At 36.7% G+C, this 20,661-nt stretch overlaps 1 protein-coding gene across 3 annotated transcripts in view; it reads left to right on the top strand.

Annotated features, from left to right (window-relative positions):
* The first annotated feature begins 366 nt into the window (after positions 1–366).
* FIG4 (polyphosphoinositide phosphatase FIG4) overlaps positions 367–20,661 on the top strand; it is a 66,161-nt gene continuing 45,866 nt past the window's right edge. For 2 of the 3 annotated variants that reach the window (XM_083137634.1, XM_083137635.1), the window contains exons 1-7: positions 367–430; positions 4,259–4,346; positions 5,558–5,780; positions 16,932–17,139; positions 17,956–18,062; positions 18,649–18,748; positions 20,076–20,346. In XM_083137634.1, coding sequence (XP_082993760.1) covers positions 4,272–4,346; positions 5,558–5,780; positions 16,932–17,139; positions 17,956–18,062; positions 18,649–18,748; positions 20,076–20,346 — 984 coding nt within the window. In that variant the 5' untranslated portion in view covers positions 367–430; positions 4,259–4,271. Of the gene's footprint in view, positions 431–4,258; positions 4,347–5,557; positions 5,781–11,757; positions 11,911–16,931; positions 17,140–17,955; positions 18,063–18,648; positions 18,749–20,075; positions 20,347–20,661 lie in introns of all 3 variants that reach the window. The other variant, XM_083137633.1, reaches the window with a different exon arrangement.

Below are 20,661 nucleotides of genomic sequence, written 5' to 3'. Positions count from 1 at the left end.
CCAGAATTTTCAAAAGGGAGTGGTTACGTACACTTATTTTTGGGTAGTTGGCCCACATCTTGCCATCTTTTCCTATTTTTGACGTTTTCTTATATGAATACTAAGCCAAAATAACCCCTATAAACCCCCCTTGGGCACGCCTCTGACTGAGGAGGTTTTTATGGGTTGGGTCTCAGCTGATGTAAGACGTTTGTGAATATCTTTCTAGTTAGAAAAATCGGAGATTGAAGAAAATTAACCCCATAGCAATTTTTTCCTGCTGCCTTCATAACTCCTACCCCGCTTCGGTGAGCTGTGCGCATGTTCGTTGGTGGCACGGAGTGGTTTCAAATGTAGAATTGCTCATTAATGATCACCGGTACTTTTTACGGGGGTGTGTATCATGTGAAGTTCGTAAATTATTATGCTACTGATGATACGGGTATAAAAGGTAAGTATACTTGATAAGGTCAAATAATTTGTTGGATTTGTGATGGAAATCTTATTTTCTGCATTACGTAAAGCCAAATTCCCTTCACACAAAACGAATCGAGTGGAGTAATGTTATCGAACCAATTGACGGACATTAGTTCTAGCACTGCATTACTACTTTGATCTAGTCAAAACACCTATAACTCATTTATTTCGTCCTTTTTAACATTGCTACTTAGTTATTCTGCATTGCGGAACATTCTGTAAGGTGTAATTATGAATTTCGATAAGAGTATGGTATAGTGAAATCTCATTTTAATCGTTTATTTCCTAATTATTTACATTTGTACTTACCTGTTATGCATAGCGGTACTGTGTGATTGCCCAGGGTGCATGGCGTTCAGTTCCGCTGTAAGGCCAAGAACGGGATCCCAGGCTTAGTGCAATTTTTTTTTATTCCCAAAGGTCAAATCAGCACTGAAAGGAACCAGGAATCTGTAAAAACAAAAGAGACAGAGGTCATGAACATAGTTTCAGAAAATTATTTCCAGCACTGCTACCAGCAATGTAAGACTCGTATGGTCAATAGTGCAGGGGAGTACTTTGAAGGGGATAATGTTCGTATTGTACAACATAACCAATAAAAGATTTTGTAGCAACAGTCCATTCTTTCTAACCACACCTCGTACGTACTTCTCGAGAAACTCTTGAAACAGTGGAAAGGACAAGAGAGAAAGAGGAGAGAAGAAGGAAGAAGAATAGAGCGTGAGATATAGAGTCCAACCACATTCACTTTCAGGTGAAAGTAAAGTTGACAAGGGAAAGCCACCTACTATAATGTTCCAGAACAACTTTCTAATAGTCTGGAGGGGAGTATTTTTGTGTATATATATCGTCCTGTTCTTGTACATTGTTACATTTGTACTTGGTACAGAGTCTGAAGAAGACCTTGCTAGAAGGTTGAAACGTTACGTTTAGTTTTTGTTTTATAATAAAATAAATTTCTGCCTTGGTCAGCATATTGAGTTGTTCACGAAATTTGAAGTTACAGTTCTATCAAATAATAAAAAAAATTGCTGCTACATTACTTGCAGAGCTGGTTTCCTTGAACCTAATCCATGTTGTAAACACACAGTATTGCCAGGTCAAACTTTGGTTTTCAATATGAATATATATGCGAATTTCCACTGGGATTCAACTTTTTTAAAATCATGTTTTCATTCGTATTTTTTAATGTTTTCATTCATATGGGCCATGGTAGTGGTAGGGGGCGGTAGGCCAATTACCCCAAGGGCGGAGCCTGGAATCGGGGGGGGGGGGGGCAATTAATACTACTTTTTTTTCCACTTCCAATTGTTTCCTCACCTTAAATTTTACATTTCTGGAATCCTTGGTTCATACCCTTTCCAACGATGTATCAAACATATTTCTATTAAGAAGGGTCGATTCGACATCCTTACCAAACTCAGTTCCTGCTGCGATATTGGACATCGATTTTATTTATTTAATGTACCATACAAAAGTCCATTCTTTGTTAAATTAATTCTTGTAAATAATAGGTCTCCTGTCGGTGGAAATGTAGAAAAAAAATATAGCGGTTGGTGCTATTCGTTTAAGATGCAAATGAGAAGCTAATTTCCTGAAATGACAGATGTGATAGATCTTGTGTTTATACATTTACTTTGGATGCAATAATAATAATAATCAGTGTTTTTTTCAGGTGGTACGCAACAGCATGCCTTACCGGTAGCCTTTATATGTGAGAATGAAACTAAAAGAATTTTATTTTAACGAAAGTAGTGTGCGTGTTTGTGCATGATCATTTATATACCACAATAATTAGAGCAGTTCTTATGAGAAACACAAGAACAAATAATAACAACAAACCAACCAGTACCAAAAAATTCTTTCCAGAAAAAGCACTAATAACAAAAATTAATATTTGTTTCGTTTTGTCGGAAGCAAAGTGAGGCATCGTGTCAGATCCGGTGTGTGGCTGACCTAACATACAAGCTGCAGCCTGTAATCAGGCGAGTCTCCAATACCTGTGATCTACCACCAATACTCCATTTGTTCATAAATGTTTGACACATCAAAATTTAATTATGAAATACACACAATTGTATTGTGAAATGACTTCTTCTTCTTCTTTTCCCTTATGCCCACTTAGGCGTCGGGTCCTTTCAGCCACTTCTTGAAAGAAGTTCTATCCTGTGCCAGTCTTTTCACTTCGTCCGGTGTCTTCCCTCTCTTCTGTGCCAGTCCATAAATGTACTGGTTCCAGTTCAACCTGGGTCGTCCCCTTCCTCTCTTTCCTTCTGGTCGGGCCTCAAATATTTGTTTCGGTTTACGCTCTTCCTCCATCCTAATAAGATGTCCCAGCCAGCCTAATTCCCTCTTCTCGATGATTTCAATCAGTGGTTCCTGATTCAGGCATTCTCTTCTTATTGTTGTGTTTCGTATCATATCTCTCCTTGTCTTTCCTACAGTTTTTCTTAAGAATTTCATTTCTGTAGCAGTAAGTCTGCTCTCCAATTTAGTTTGCATTATCCAGCTTTCTGATCCATATAATAGCGTGGGGAGATAGACTGTTTTATATATTTTCATTTTTGTTTCTTTACTAATCTCTTTTTTACCTATAATGGTGTTACTAATATTATAGTACAGATTATTTGCTTTCTGAATTCTGTGATTAATTTCAGAGTCCATTTTCCCGTCCGCAGTTAGTATGGTTCCTAAATATTCAAACTGTTCTACTTGTTCTAAGGTCTTATTATTCTAATGAATGTGCATCCTTGCTGGTTCTTGTTTAGTGAAGTGCATGACTTTCGTCTTGCTAACATTGATTTCCATCTTTCGTTCTTTGAATGCTCGGCCCCACTCTAGGACAGCATTTTGTAGGCTGTTGCTATCTTTTGCTAGGAGAACAATATCATCAGCGTATACTAATGTTTGTACCCATACCGGTTTCATCTTATAATTTCCAATTTTGCATTTGAACAATACTCCATTTGTTCATAAATGTTTGACACATCAAAATTTAATTATGAAATACACACAATTGTATTGTGAAATGACAACCTTCAAAATACATGAAAATGCATGTAAGATGTACAGAATCATTCTTCACTGTTAATCGATTTTGATTGGCAATATTCCATACAGAAGTGTTCTTATATTTATTGTGTATCTAATTTTGAACAGCCATTCAGAGTATTAAGATTGAATAAACTTCACTCTTGCATTTCAAACATTTAAAACACTTTGATTGAAAGGATAGCAATTCCCAAAATCCGAATTTCATCATCCCCACCCATCCCCTCCACCCAAACATTTTGAATGTGTTCTGTCATGAATCCAAATATTACAAATCTGATTTATGGTGTTTCCTCATATGCTCATTTGCTTTTGTATATTGTGATAAAAATTAGTACAATTTTTCAGGTTTACTTATGAAATATAAAACTTCAGTCTTGAGGTTGTTTGGTGAAAAATTTACTAAACATTCTCGGTGTTTTTTCTGTGAACAATATGGATCAATATGCGACTCTTGCCATCTATATGTTTATGAATTATTAAAAAAAATGATTCAGGCTAATGTATACGTGTAGTTAAGTGATATGATGTAAACAAACACTTGCATAATAATTAGATTAGGATGCATCAATTGAAAGGTGGGCTGTTTGTACTGTTAGAAGTTTAACACTTTTAAATAGTAAGTTAAAACATCACAGAGTATGCTGGAAGTGGTTGGAGAAGTCAGGGAATCTGTTTTTCACCAAATAAGTGGGGACTATGTCCTTGTATGTTATGTAATACCTTCATTTCTCATTTTTTTTGTTTATAGGTAATACATCACAATGCAGCCACCAGAGATTGTGTTTCATCCAATCATAAGCTCTCTACAGAAGATAGCACTTTATGAAACCAAGGCTGTAAGTTTTTGTTGTGTGATTAATTAAATGTTCACAAGATTATTGTTTCTTTTCATAAATTATCACTCAATAATTGCGTATGAAAATTATGTTAGAAGGCTTTTGGAACGTGGTAGTGAATATAGAAGCCATACTTTTTTTTTTTATCTGAATGTAATGTCTGTGATTTTGAAACTTTTAACTCGTAAGACTGTGTGTATGTGTAAAAAAAAATCCAGGTGATTTTGAAATTATATTTTTTGATCATTTCTAATGAGTGCCAGAAGCCACCTTTCTCAGTACCTTCTCAGTGAATCCTTTCGACTGTTGTCACCTTGAATCAACTGTGTTAGTTCCATTCTCAGAGCCATAGAAACACTGCCTGGATAAATTTCACATTTCTGTTTGATATATTAACGTTATTTTTCCTCTTTTTTTATAAATTTTGTGATTCAATAAAAATGTTCAAACCTAATAAGTTTGTTTAATAATTCAGACATAATTACCCAGCATGCCTGTGTCCTGGCAGAGAGTGGCGTACTGTCCTTGTTTCTCATCATTTTCAATTGTGAAATACACTAAAAAGGTTCAAACTTATTAAATATTAGTTTAATCAATCATGACATTATTATTTACTTGCTTTAAAACAATTATAATTCAGACTTCGGAACCAATTTTGCTTGTGGATAATATTTATTGTTGCGTTCTCTTGGAGAGAATGCATCCTGCCAAGTTAAAGGAATCATTAATGAACATGATAGGTTACATAAATACCTGAATTACTAACTTTTTCTTCAAAACTTACTTGTAGAGGTTTAATTAATTTTGGTGCTCCCTGCCACCACCCACTTTGGAAATTGTTGCTTCACTCTGGCCCACTGACATTAGTAGAACCTCTACAAGTAAGTTTTACAGAAAAGTTAGTAATTCACTTACGTATATTTATTATACAACTGCATCTTTTATTCCCTAAACATGAAAACCACTCTGCCATGGAGGTCGGTTGGGAAGGGTATTGAAAGAGCTCCCAAATACCTCTGAGATTTGTGCTCTCGATAATATCACATCAATTCCAATCCTTGTCCTCGTCGCCATGATTAGCAAAAAGTAGCAAAGTATAATAAATCAAATTTCTGGTATATAATATTTGGAATAAACTGACTAGAATGTAACAAGTCATTTGGATCTATTTGAAAGCAGAGTTACTAACGTGTTTTAATATGTTTTAACAGCGGTTCTTCCTTGTCGGGTCGAACAACACCCAGACAAGATTCCGCGTGCTGAAGATAGACAGGACGGAGCCGAGGGAGCTGGTGGTGGTGGATGACAAGGTGGAATACTCGCAGGATGAGATCAGGGACCTCTTGAACATGATAGACCTGGGGAACAGGACGAGGATGGTTCCGAGAACGGGGACTGGCCTTTCCCGCACTGTTTCCGCATTCGGGATTGTAGGTGAGTCTGGATTTTGATGTGTCTGATCGAGACTTAGAGATGTTCTTTGATGTAGTGTAAATCTCATAGTTTCATTATGTTTTGTTTGGATACTGTAGAGATCTGAAATCCCACCATGACTTGAGAAACCCACTGTTTAGATATTATTCACTGTCCACAAATTATTGTATGATTTTATAATACTACAGTTTCTCTAATAATGAATAGACAGACGTGATATTACCACCATGTGAAAGAGGGATGTTTGAAGTTTTGTGCAAGAAACAAGCTAGCCCTGTCATTACCTTGTGAACTTTGTTTTTTTATTCTGAGACCCATAAATAATATTCCACTTTGTATCAAATATCCATATTTTGTTCATTTGGTTTGACTTGAAGAAGAGAAAAAGAGCACACACTCACACACCTCCCTCTTTCTCTCTCCCCCCTTTGGTGAAGTGAAAGAAAGGAGAGAGAGAGAGAATATTTTTTTGTAAATTCCCAGTGTAAGTAAAAAAAAATTCTTGAAAACAGTATTGATTTTTGTGTTGTTTTTTTTAATACTAAATGCTTCTATGTTGAATCAATTAGCAAGAAATGCATGTATTTAAATATTAATCTCTGACTGTCCTCATCTGCAGAGAACGAAGTAAGTATTATGACAAATTTTTGCTTACTTCAGAAAACAAATGCTGTATGAGAAAATCAGTTCCAAGGTTTTGACCATTTTTCCAGTGTAACACCAGTGCCACCTTGTATCCTTTTCAACCAGCCCCGTGATGAAAACCGTTAAGCAGTTAAAAGCTCGGAACTGATTTTGTCATTCCAGGGGTAGACAAAGACAGGGCACCATGGCACCTGAATTTTCAAATTCAATTCTAAATTTCACTTATGGAGATTACTATTACCTTTTTTTTTTTTTTAATAACGAGCAGAGTATATGTGTATTAATGTTTCTGTGTTTTGTGTATCATTAAATCAGAATTATAAACATGCCATTATATATTTTTGCACTGTTGCTAGTTGAATTCTAAAATCTGCAGTGATATGGTAGAATTGGCCTTGTATTATTTGTATTAGAATGTATTGAATAGTTATTCACGCTGTTACCAGTAGTGTCATGTCTATAGAGTTCTTTAAGATGGCCACTTCAGCACAAGAATATTACTTTTAATTCAATCTTGTATTAATTAATAATTGAAATATTTTAAGATCATATTTCAAATAATAATAATAAAAATTGTAAAACTCCTGAGAATAAAGGGCTGCTGCTTGAATTATTTTTAGTTTTGCCTACCCTTCTATCATGCTGTTTATTTTTATGAAGTAAGCAAAGTACAATTTGTCAGCATGTGGTGTGAGAATTTTCTCAAAATATTAATGGTTAGCATGAAGGATTGTGTTGATTATGTAATGCATGCCTGGTTCATTGTAGTTGTTACAGAGTGATGAAGTTCCCTTAATTCAATGAGCAGCATGTATAATATAGTGGTCATAAATTGTGATGGTTAATGTAAATTAGTGAAGTAAATGTGTAACTTTGGTTGAAGTGGATGTTCGAGATGTTCCTTCCGATGCAATCTGTCCTCATTTTCGTCACTTATTTCTGTGATCTTTCTCCGTACCCTTCTTTTTCTATCATTTCATAAGAATTTTTCCTTCACTGCATTCTGTGTAAATCACAGTCTTTCGGATACCACTTCAAACTGTAGGTCCAGTCTCGATTAGCCTACCGAGCATAAAGTGGATTTAAAACACCAACTCAACAACAACAATAAAGTGGACTTCGAACAAACTTTGTTTTTCCTCCCGCCGTTTCCTTGATGTTTCATGAAGTTTTATTTTAGTTATAAATTAATTTTTAATTTAGTGGCTGAGTTTGCATTGAAGGTTTCAAGTTCTAGAAGTCAACTTTATGCACAGAAGACTATTCGGAACTGGACCTACAGTTCAAAGTGCGATCCAAACCACTATGTGCCCGACCCATACAGATCGCGGGACCCATTGAGTACAAGGCAATGACTTCTGAAAGAAAGCATTTTGTAATGTAGTAATACTTAGCTGACAAACTGTGCACATCATGAAGACAATTTCAGGAATGAAAAATGGTCAGCAATATTAATACAAGTCAGATTTTTGTATGTTGATCTCTCAACTGATAATTGTTGTTATTGTTATTGCATTTTGAGGGGTACATAATGACTTTCCAGTAAAACAGCAAGTTTTATGCAGTTAGATAAGGCATTCTTATATAATTTTTCTAACATAGTAATTACTAGTATTGTACTGATAAAATTGCACAGTCATGAAAACTGTTTTTGAGCATGATTCTCCATAATTTTCGAAAAATTAATATATCCTAGTTTGAAGGATAGGTTTTCTCTGCTTCCTATCTATTCACCACTTTGTCATCTTTGTTCACAGTTCATAAACTTTTTTTAGTGCCGAATGAAAACATATAGTACAATAATGAATGCATTGTCTTATTTTCAAAAAAAAAATTGAGCACAGTATTCAATAAAAGCTGTGACAATGTGGGATAGTAGATAATAATGTTTACTTAAAAGAGTCCCTGTTTTACTTTTAAAATGGTCATTTATCGATAAGTTGCAATTAAATTAGTTAGTAATTAGTCTTTTTTGTAATTTGGACCCTTTATGGTGTGCGACATATTTTCACCAAGAGATACAAAGTGATTATGTTGCTAAGTTGTCATAACTTCATAATGTGATTGTGTCAGTGCATCCACTTCAACCTTAACATGTGGTTGTGGAATAACCGTTTCCATCTATGTACAGTCACCTGCAATAAATATTAGATACCTGAAACTTGAAATCTTGACTTCTCCAGAATGGATTATGTGTGTTGCCTAATTCTACAGGTATGAGAAAACTTATATACGAGGCACGTACAGAAAGTAGAACTCATTTGTTAAAAAGGAAAAGAATGAACGGAGTTAGTTTAATAAAACTTTCTTATTGTGAAAGTATAAACCTTGAGCTATTTTTCTGTATAGGCACCTATGACATTAAGGGGCTTTTCATATTGGGAGACAAATGTTTGTACACCTTTGTCATACACTTCTGCAAAGGATACTGTGTCTTCAGGATATGCAAGTGGCATCCAAGGTTGCCTGGTATGAGTGAGCTGTGCATGAGCTTCCGTGCAAGTTGCATTGCAGTAGTGGTTGTGTACGTGTTTCTGTGGCCAATCAAGATGAACCAGAAAATTTCGGTGGTAGGTTTTGGAGTACCCAGCCTACAGACCTGATCTTGCACCTAGCGTTTATCGACTTTTTACAAAAACTTGTCTCCCGGTATGATGGGTGCCTGAATGACTATGGGGCGTCCCCAGCGGTGTAGTGATAACGGTGTTACCTTGTAATCAAGGGGCCCCAAGTTGAATAGCTGTTGGAGGCGCATGGTGGTTCAGATTCTATTTTAAACTGTAGGTCCATTTCCAATTAGCCGATCTGTGTGTAATGTGGACTTAAAAGAACAGAAACTCAAATAAACTCAACCAATGGGTGACTATGTAGAAAAATAGCTCACAGTATGTACTTTCAAGTAAAACTGTTTTGTTCAACTAACTTCATTTGTTCTTCTTTTTTAAATTACCAAATGGGTGCTACTTTCTAGATGTACCTCATAGTTTGGTCCTGGCTGTAGAGTTACACAAAGCACACCGCTGGCCCTCGTTGTGGAGTGGTTAGCACATTGCCCTACGATGCCAGGGGTCCTGGTTTTGAATCCCGACATGAATGTTTGTGAGTCTCAATTCATCAATTTCATCATATCACCCCCTCATCCCCATTTTCGCAAATTAGCCAAAAGTGGCACAAAAATTGAAGTGAAATAAAGCAAATGAATCAATCAACTCGCAGAATGCTGCAAGGAAATGAGTATTTCAGGACCTAGATGTCCCATTTTTATTGTGTGTGACTGTACATTACTTGAAACAAATAATGTTAGTTGCTAGTGTTCAAAGGGCAGAGTAGATTTTTCTTGATGCATGTATCAAGTATGCAAGTGCACCCCCTTCTCCCTTATAACTGTGGCATGATGATAGAAAGTGGTGCATCTTGTTGTTGGTTGTTGGTCACTCATAAGTTAACCCTAGTCTGCTCACGTATGCAAGTCATTATGTGAAATTTGTTTAATTTTTGTTACGTAACAAACTGGATTTAGTGTAATATATTGTGTTTGAACTTTTAACCACCGTACTATGGTTTTCTATATGTTTCAGAGACTCGTTCCTTCTCAGTCTTCTGTCAGGGTAGTATATTGTAATACATGGATGGTTGTTTGTAGGAAATCCCTGAGCACAGGATGGGTTTGGGTGTGACACAGCAAATAGCGGTAATGTCTGGGGGCCCAAACTCCACCATGTCAAAGTTAGCCATGGTCACTAAGGAGAGGTTACAGCTTAGGAAATTGATGGGATGGGACTTCATGCAGTGGCAGGGTACCCTATAAATTATAATATGCTAAGGTTCTAGCATGTACTAGCCAGCCATTTCCGGGAAAGTGCTTAAAAGTTTTGAAGCTTTCCTAGTCCACCTCATGAGGTGAAGGTGTTGTCTCACTGCCAACTGGCCAGGTGGTAGCATATCAGTTTCGCGCTCTGAAGGTTCTTTGATATTGGAAAACTTTAAATTTATGCAGAATATTTGTAAATGTTAATATATTAGTATTCCATTTGAATTGTGCCATGACAATCAAAATATACATATGTTCACATGTAAGTTAAAAACAATATTAGAGTATTCATGATGGATGCGGTAAACGTGCTTTAAAATTACTTACGTGAAAATTTAGAATTTTTTTATTTCCGCGTAGCACAATTTAATAGTTAAATCCTATTAATTTTGAAGATCCTCTGTCTTCATTCACTAATGGTATGGCATTTGGAGCAGAGATGGTACCATGTCACTGCTTTGTTTGTTCCCGGCAGCGGTAGTTGCAATTGTCCCCATTCGGCGGCACTGGCGTGTGTGCTTCCTGTTGTCAGGTGGTGCTGCCGGGTGGTGGTTGGGGAGCTAGGTCATGCTGCTCGGTGTGGTGTAGTTCCTGTTCCCCGACTGGCTGGAGGGGGTCAAGTATGCACACCGCGTCTTTTCTTCTTCTGGTTGGGAATCTTTTTGAGTGGGTACCAACTCCGGTGTGCCTGCCCATTGTCCATGTTCAGTGCTGGTTTATGTTATGCTATCATCCAACATGAACATGGACAGGATACACATGCCAGTGCCGCCAAATGGGAAAAATTGCAACTACCACTGCCCGGGAACAAACAAGGCAGTGACGCGGTACCATCTCCGCTCCAAACGCCATACTCTTAGTGAATGAAGACAGAGGATCTTCAAAATTAATAGGATTTAACTATTAAATTGTGCAACGTGGAAATATGACATTTCTAAATTTTCACGTAAGCAATATTAAAGTAAGCGTCATAAAAAATAAAATCTATTTTTTTCACAGAATACCATTGCAGAATAAATGTAAATTGTAAATGTTGCATAATTACCAGGATATATAAGCTGCATGGGTGTTGTATTGCCCTGCATGGACTTCACACCAAATCGACATGCAATGCATGTTACTTAGGAACAAACCAATCAACAGCAACGTTTCACACCATAGCGGCATGACAGGCTGCACAAGCACATGTTGGATTGGTGAAGTCCTCAAGCGACACATGTCATCTGTCCCTTTGGTATGAATTTTTCCTTACTGGCACACCATAACCATGCACATATAGCCTTTTTATCAGGTTTCTTGTATAAATATATATTTCTTCATATTTAAACAATCAAAAGCAATGACTTCACCAAAGCTAGAGATGTACAGTTACGCATTTTCCACTGCTAATGCTCTACATGTGAAAACAATCTGCTTTGCACTTTGAACACTAGAAGCCTTACCTGTAAAGCAATGTAGATATGTTAGTGTAGATCTCACCTGCCTCTTGACCTTGGTTGTTGCTTAATTCTCGTTTATCAGGGAGTAAAAAGTGGGAGGAGGTTGCTCTGGAAGACGTAAGTCTAGATAACGTTTCCGCAGCCGTCCAAGCGCTGCTTCCTTACCGTAGAAATTATCGCCATAACTGGAAGCTGAACTCTTTCCCCAGGCGTGTTCCTGCATTTGGTGTTCTTGGTAAGATTTTATGCACGAGGGTCATTCATAAAGTTACAGGACTGTGGTTACTGCTAATGTTGTTTGCATTATATAGGACTGGTCAAAAGGAATTTAATGATTTCAGTGAGTGCTTATTCAGAATAGGTTGACATAGTGCGTAAAGTTTCCTGGGAAGCTCACAAGGGTGCAGTGTGATCATTTGGTCACTTTACAAGGGTCGATGTGATGATCAAATTCCTGCCACTAGTGTACACAGTTTTTTTTTTAGGGGTTGTAATTGTAAATTTGGATATCACGTATCTGTGTTCCTAGGTACGAGAAGGATACAGTATAAAATATTTCATAATTACCATTTTTAAATTTCGTTTTAAAAGTTGATGTTAATTGCGGATCATTTTAAAGGGATTTTGCTTTAACAACTGGGATTTTCATTTCTGCTTTCATTTGATTTTTTTATTATTTTCTCAAGTATTGGAGTGGTCTCCACCCCATCAGTCTCCCCTGCATACACCAGTGCCTGCCACCCAATTGGCATCAGTAGTTTCCACTGTTGCTGTGAGGAGGATCTTCAGTAAGATGAGTTGTGTAAAAAAGAGCATTGCACATAAAATAAAGAGAAAAATCTTACATTGGATCAGGTTGGGAGAACCAGGAGGCCAAGCAGAAATGCTGTTATTTTGTAATCAAGTACCCCTGGTTGTGATCTCTGCTCGATGCACGTTGCGCAGTTGTTCGGATCCCAGTTTGAACTGTAGGTCCAGTACATATGTCTTTCTCATCATGTGGACTTAAAACAAACTTTTCCCAAAATTGGTGTTACTATGGGTGGATATATAGGCACTAAAAACTGATTAGGCTGAAAAAATTAAACTTACTCATTTCTAACCACATGAATTTTCTGAGTTGCATGGGCTCTTCATGTCTCTTACTAATCTATCAATCCATCCTGCCTGAGGTTTCTGGTGAATTCTTCAGTCCCTCAGGTAATTTCTACTTCAGAACCTTTAACTTAGGCCAGCACATTTCATTGCATCCTATAAGTACAGCCCGGATTTGTATGTAATTGCATATTCTATTCCTTTCTAGATGCATACCTTGAACAGGAAAATGTCAACGAATTATATAACTGATGTGATTTTGCATAAGTTTTATGTTACATATTTTTACATGTTTGCCAGGATGTTACATATTTTACATATTTGCTAATTTACTTTACATAAAATAACATATTTTGGTATTTTTTCCTATCTGGATCCTTTTTCCTGTGTTTTCGTCTCTGAAACATGATTTTAAAAAAAAATTGTAGCTCATGTGATGTCATATTTTCTAATCAATGAGATGCGTAGAGCTTACGTCACCTAAAATTGACTGCCAAGTCGAAAGACAGGCTGAATACCAAAGAGTTCTCGTACATATTTACATAACATACGATAATTTGCAATGTGAAAAGTAATGAATAGTTGACGAAATTTGTTTCTTAAATATGTACACATTGCTGTGCTTTTTTTGAGTTTACATATTTGATACAAATTTTAATTTGAACAACTCATGTCATTAAAATTATGTTGAATATGTTCACATAAAATAAATATCACGCAGAATTCTTGAAATTGCTTCGATACTCGATTGTTATTATTACACATTCTTTGATGCAACATATTTAGCTACATATTTTGTAGTTTGATATTACTTACAAAATCCGGGGTCTACCTATAAGTCATTCTATCTCCCATTCATGGTTAACCTGGTGTTATAAATTAGGTACATTAACTGCACTAATTCTTTAGAAACCACACCCACACAAGCATTCATAGATTATACTCCATGAGGAGGAGGCATTATGACATGGGCCTAGGGGCAGCAACACATGCAGTTTGGCCCTGGTGGCATTGAGCACTTGTGAACTTCCTATGTAAACGCCCACAGTTCCTTTACACATGTGTAGAAGAAATATAACCACATGTCAACCTACTCTGTATAATATGTTTTCTTATAAACTGTACAACAATATGTGAAGCTGAGAATTTAAGGTTTGCTTTGTATCGCTGGTACCAATATGCTGGGTTATTCTAAATGTGTTACCTAAAAGAAACATTTAGTTAAAGAAGTTGCATAATTTATTTTCTGAACCAAATTACCAATCATTATCAAGTTTCTTTTTTTGCAGAGCCACGGTAGCTCAGTCGTTAGGGCATCTGAGTACCATGCGAGAGACCCGGGTTTGATCCCCGGAGGGGAAGAACCGGGATTTTTTCCATCTGTTCAAGCTGTTCTGGCACCCTCCCAGCGTCATATAAAGTGGGTACCCGGAGGAAACTGTGCCGGATATAAGTGGTCAGGGGCTTGGTGCTGATCACATCACCCCCATCTTCGGCAGTGATCAAGAAAATGTGAGGCCCTAAATCCACACCCCCTATACACCTTCATGGCATGGTGCTAAGCACTGGGGAACACTTTATTTTTTTTTGTTTTACAGTTGATATTGATAATAATTTCCACAATAGTATCTACTACACTGCAATGTCTTCAGCCTTTATTAGTCGCACAACCTGTCAATGTTCATATCAAGCACTGATGGCCTTTGGTTCAGGAGAAGCTTTCTGATATTCTTGGCTCTGAACCATCTTTGCTGACCCCCCCCCCCCCCCATGGCACTGTGGTAATGCTGTTTGTTCCCTGGTTTGATCCCTGGTGGAGGGACACGTTCCACAGATTCCACTTCAAACTGTAGGTTTGGTGTCAATTAGCCTATGTGTGCACAAAGTGGACCTAAGGCAATCTTTGAGTTGTGTTTACTCCATAATTTTTCATTGTGTTTCATGGAACCAGATAAAATGCTGTGGGGTGCGGAACGTCCATAATTCTCCATGTTGCATTGCATTCAAGGTCATGTAATGGAGTGGGGTGATGGTTAATAGCATAGATTTCAAACTTGATGATATGATGTTAGGTTTGCAGTATATTTATATAAATTGTTTCAGAGTTAGTAAATATTACTTTCAGATAACTAATTTAGAATAACCCTGTGTATTTCTGCCACATGTAATATCTTCTTTAACATATTTCATCTGTACCAAACAAAAATCTTATGATTACAATTCACCTTCTTAATTTACATAATTACCGTAGACAAAGAAATATATTTTTTAGAAATGGACTCTGAAAACTAGGGTACATGAACAACACCTTTTATTTCTTTTTAAAGAAGAAAATTTTGTGCGCTATAGAAATACTGAATAAGTAAAATGAGTATGTCATCCAGTACCAGTAGATAATTGATCCATCTCATCACTAATGAACACAAGTCTTTACATTACAAGAAAGAGGAAAAGGCTCCATAGCCGCATAATATTTTGTTTGCCTCTTCATTTCACCATGTTCATGTGGAGGGAAACATTATCAGGATATTAATTAAGGCTAATTAGGATTTTGAGATAGATGCAGTCGCTACCATGCCTGAAAAGTACAAGATTTGTCTAACATAACCCCTCCCTCCCCCCCAGCACACACACACACACACACACTTGTCTCTGGTACTTAGCAAAGTATTTCGTAAGTCAATTATTTAAGTAGTCTATTATGGTATTTGCAGTTGTAGCTCACCTGCACACATATCTTCAACTAGGAGGTCATACTGACTAATTGTTGTAATTTCCCTATTGTCCCTATTTACAAGGGCAAATTGAAAAGTCTTTTTTTTTTCAGCCGAAATAATAAACATGCAGGGAAATTAAAATATAGGAATTGTTCTATGTACCTTGCACTATTTTTCTACATAGTCACCACTGTGGTTCAGGCATTTACCCCATCACACCACTAGTTTCGAGATGCCGCTGTTGTAGAATTCGGCCGGTTGATCGTGCAACCACCGCCGGACATCGGTCTTCGCTTCCTTGTCGCAAATGAACGTATGTCCTGCCAGGAACTTCTTCAGTGGACCGATCACATGGAAATCTCTAGGGGCGAGTTCTGGACTATATAGTGCATGCTCAAGAATCTCCCATTCGAATGGCTGAAATCTGTCGATGATCCTATTTGCCACGTGACAATGTTTTCCGTTGTGAGCAAGGATGCCCCGACCTCTCATTTTCATACACACAACACCACAACTGCACACTTCTCAAAGTGAAATACTTGTCCCTATACATCGGCTGCATTTCCCTATGGATCTTGATGGTCATTCGTCCCTTGCTCCATAGAAAACTAATAACATTTTGCTGCTCATATGACGTGGACGTGTTAAGTAGTACGCCCATCTTTGCAAACTGGCAGCAGTGCTGTGCCGCGGAGCAGCCGAGAGTTAACGCTGGGCCATTCCAAGAAAAACCTATTGCATTGAATGCAAATCTCGGTTTCTCACTCACATTAATATTTCAGCTGAAAAAAATAGGGCAAGGTCTTTTCGATTTGCCCTCGTAGTTCAATGCAGATGCAAGCACAGCAGCCTTAAATAAGTTATTCAGCTTGACTCACAAAGCTTTAATCAAGGTTAACAATTGTACAATATTTTATACACTGGTTATCAGTGCTATTGTAGCAAAAATTTATTAAAGTGACAAATTTAAACCAGTTCAAAAACTTAATATTTCAAAGTATCTCTCTCTAAATTACCATAACCCCACTTTATTGCATCACATTCTGTAGTTGTGATATCACTATTGGCTACTTGATCATTAAAATATCTTTATATCCTATCCTCTGTCTTATATTTCCACTATTATTTGCGCAAATTGGAAAGTTCAGTATGTTACTAGGCAGTTGAAAATTTGTTTGTATCACAGTCTCATTTTTTAGCATCAGAAAGTTGAAATTTTGTGCCACTTTTACTTGTCATTGTAATTTTCACTTATAATTTTCCCTCAGATATTCAAATCTACAGAGATCTATCTTTATGGACCAACAGGTTTTTAGAAAGACATAATTACATATAGACACATGGCTTAAATCTAAGAAAACTAGATTTATAATCATTGCGATAGAGTAGCATTTACCAGTATTAAACAGATTTTAAGCAGATTGCATTATTTTCATGTCCGTAGGATTTGTGAGATTTCTAGAAGGATATTACATAATTCTTCTGACCAAGAGGAGACGTATAGCATTGGTTGGCCATCACACAATCTATAAAATAGAGGACACGAGGATGATCTACATTCCGAATGATGGGGTGAGGATCAATCATCCCGACGAACCCAGATACCTCAGGATGTTCCAAAGAATAGATCTCTCCAGTAATTTCTATTTCAGGTAAGCAACACTGTTCTCTATATTTGAAACAATGATTATAAATTGGGAACGGTATTTGATTTTTGTTGTTCAGCGTCACTCATGAAGAACACTCGTGCCCAAGCCAGGATTTGAACTCAGGACCCTTGCCGGAGTGTGCTGTGCCAACCACTCCACTACGGAAGTCGGCTGGGAAGGGTATTGAAAGAGCTGTCGCGTAGCTCTGTGGTTAGTGCTCTCGATCATATCATATATATATTTCATTGTATCATCACTCATCTGCATCGTCATTATTAGCCGAAAGTGGCAGAATAGCAAAGTATAATCAATCAAATCAGAAATGAAATTTTTGGTATATAATATTTCATTTATGCACAATATTTATATTACATGTTAAATAACATATTATTTTGTGTTGTTTTATTGTAGAAGAGATATGCAAGCAGTCTATATTAGACTTTGAAATGAAAGAAGAAAATAGTACTGTAGCAAACAAATTTATGTTGACTTGTTAGTCAATTGTTTTAGTAATGATTTTGCATTTTGTAATGTTTTACTGTGCTAAATCTGAAAGTAATATACAATTCTTCCAAATAAACTTTGTTAGTATCTTGAATTATTTACAAAAGTGTTGCAATATGGAATGAACAGTATGAATGGTTGCAATAACCACAACACTAGAAGTAATAATAAATTATATGCATACCAAAGAAAAGTTTTACTACTATAGATAAAATAGCAATTAAAAATTGACTGATAATGCACTGATTTAATACAAAATGAAAATTGTTTTAATATTATGTTGAACAAGTGACTAATTCTTTGTTTGTTTTACAGCTATAGCTACGACTTGACTCGTACCTTGCAGAGTAATCTGACACACCCTCATTTCCTCTCATCCTGCATAAGTGTTGCTGCAGAAGGTGATTGCGAAGAGAGCGCAAGTAAGTGTGCCATAAGTAGAAATGTATTACTTCACTTTGTTTGGATAATGTTTTACTGGGGTCCACACTTGTTGCACTTCTTTTCTTTTAATAAAAAATATACTTGGTGTCTGTTGAAGTTTTACTTTGTTTTTTACTAGGATTTTACTCTGTTTTTATAGGTTTCTTTGTTTGCTTTTCCCCACTTTATGCACAGATAGGCTAATCGAGACTAGACATACAGTTTTAAATGCGATCGAAACTTATATGTTCCTCCATCGGGGATCAAACCCAAGGCCTCTTGATTGCAAGGTGCCACGATTTGTTTTTGTATGTTTTTGCTTTGCTTTGTTTTGTAGGGCTTTACGTAGCTTTTGCTTGGGTTACGGTTTATTTTAGCTAGAAGGTGGGTGCCTAGGATTCACTGGTGAATGAATTAAGTAAATCCTTCAAAACTCGGAGAATTCTAGCAAGGAGTTTGTGACAAATAATTACTGTCTTTCATTATGTACTAGATTCAGAGCCTGCCTATATTTAGAGTTGAAACCAGACTAAAAATAAGAATTAGAAACTCATATTGTTACTACTCTATCCAAACTGTTTTCAGGGGATGAACAATCATGTGAAACAGAGGCAGCAGATGATTTCTTCTCTTCAAACCCTCCCGAATCATCTCACAGTGTGGAAGAACAAGGAAGTGAACACAGGTAAGAATACTTTTCTTTTGGACTGAATCGATATTGATACTCTTACCGATTCCCACTGATACTAATACCGATACTTGAAAATTTTAACAGTTGAAAGTTGTTCAAAATATGGATTGATATTATTGTTTAAGTATTGCATTCCAATTGCATGCATCAACTTATTTTGAAATATTTGAGAATTTAACTGTTATGGAGAGACAAAATTAATATTTTCCCACAATGCTGGTTCAAAATAAATTAGGGATTCCCCCCCCCCTGGAAAATGAAAGTCAACCAAAAAATATGTATTTCACACATATAATTTCATTTAAGTCACGTTTTTTAGGGAACAACACTATTTTTGGGGAAAATTTGCCTTCGTTTGCCCCCCCCCATGGAAAGAAATACCTTCCTTGCCCCTCCCTGGAAAAAATCCTGCGGACGTCCATAGATGGGTCCCATTAATCGGTACTCTGTAATCAGTATCAGCTGATATAGGCATATGGGTGTATTGGTTTATCGGTAAAATTACCGATTATTTTACCGATCCGATATATCGATAAATATCTGCTAATTTAGTGCAAAATTCTGCCATTTTGTTGTAATTTTTATGGATAATCTCGATGTCCTACTTTCTAAAAAGTAAATGTCTAAGTATGCAGTTTCTTTTTCACTGCAGTCACCTTGAAACACACATTTATTAAGGAGGTAAATGAACTTTTCACGTTCTTCAAGGACCATTTCTAATTTTATACCGGACCGGTAGAATATCGGTTATCAGTATCGGTAAATTTTATATTGGTACTTTATCGGTATCGGCTAAAATTTCATATCGACCCATCCCTAAAATAAATTAAAACCTCAAATTTTGCATAATTTCCACTGTAATTAGAGTCTGTAAAAATGCCACATAGCATTTTATACTATACAAGACTATGAAATTTATCTTTTTTAAAAAGAATTTGACACAATTCTCAAAGGGTGTCAAGGTCCCCCATTACTGTACCCTGGCTTCACCTGATACTTCACTAATTTTGAATTCCATTTCCCTTTGTTTGATTTTGTTTATTTTACTTAGCTTTTTTGTGTCCCTTTCGGCTAATTTGCGAAGATGAGGATGAGTGATGATATGATGAATGGACACTGACAAACACCCAAGCCCAGGCTGGGATTCGATACAAGTGACCCCTGGCATCGTTGCGTGATGTGCTAACCATTCTGCCATGGGGGCCGTCCTCTTTCCTTTGAATTATTGTTTTCATCAACAGAAGCAATTATCTCTCAGGCTTGTCTGTGCATGGTTAGCTCTTAGCTAATATTGCTACCCCTTGACCCCTTTTTTTTCCAGAAGTAACTGCAGGGGGAAACCTTCACAGGCGAAAGAGACCAGACAGTATGGGATCAGAACAAAACCAAATGAGAAGTTTGTATGGAATAAATATCTACTGAGCCCCGTGGAAGCCGACCTCCATCCGGACTGGGTCTTGTACATCACGCATGGGTTCATCGGGCAATCGAACATCAGCATATTTGGAAGGTCTGTGTACTTGACTGTCATCGCCAGGAGGTCAAACAAGTATGCTGGTACGAGGTTTTTGAAGAGAGGAGCCAATTTTGAGGTAATTCAAGTTTGTTGTCTGTTTGAATCCTTGGTAAAGTATTGTTTTTTCCTCATCCATTCGTTCCTCGTTTTTAGGACTGACTTATAGTGGTTGTTACACCTTGTTTATTTTCTGGCTATTACATTTTATTTGTTTACTATTTTCGTGTTAATGAATGCACAGTTATTGAATTTACATTCAAGAATATTCATTGTACACAATGGAAGGAACAAAGCTTCTGTTCTTAAGTGCTGCAAGTTTCAGCAAAATCGAACAATTTGGCAGTGAGATACAGCCATTTACAGTTTTTCAAATTAATTTCAAGAAGGACAT

This window comes from Lepisma saccharinum, chromosome 16, assembly GCF_977018435.1.
Source record: "Lepisma saccharinum chromosome 16, izLepSacc3.1, whole genome shotgun sequence".
Classification (NCBI taxonomy): Eukaryota; Metazoa; Arthropoda; class Insecta; order Zygentoma; family Lepismatidae; genus Lepisma; species Lepisma saccharinum.
This window is presented reverse-complemented; position numbering and strand designations above follow the sequence as displayed.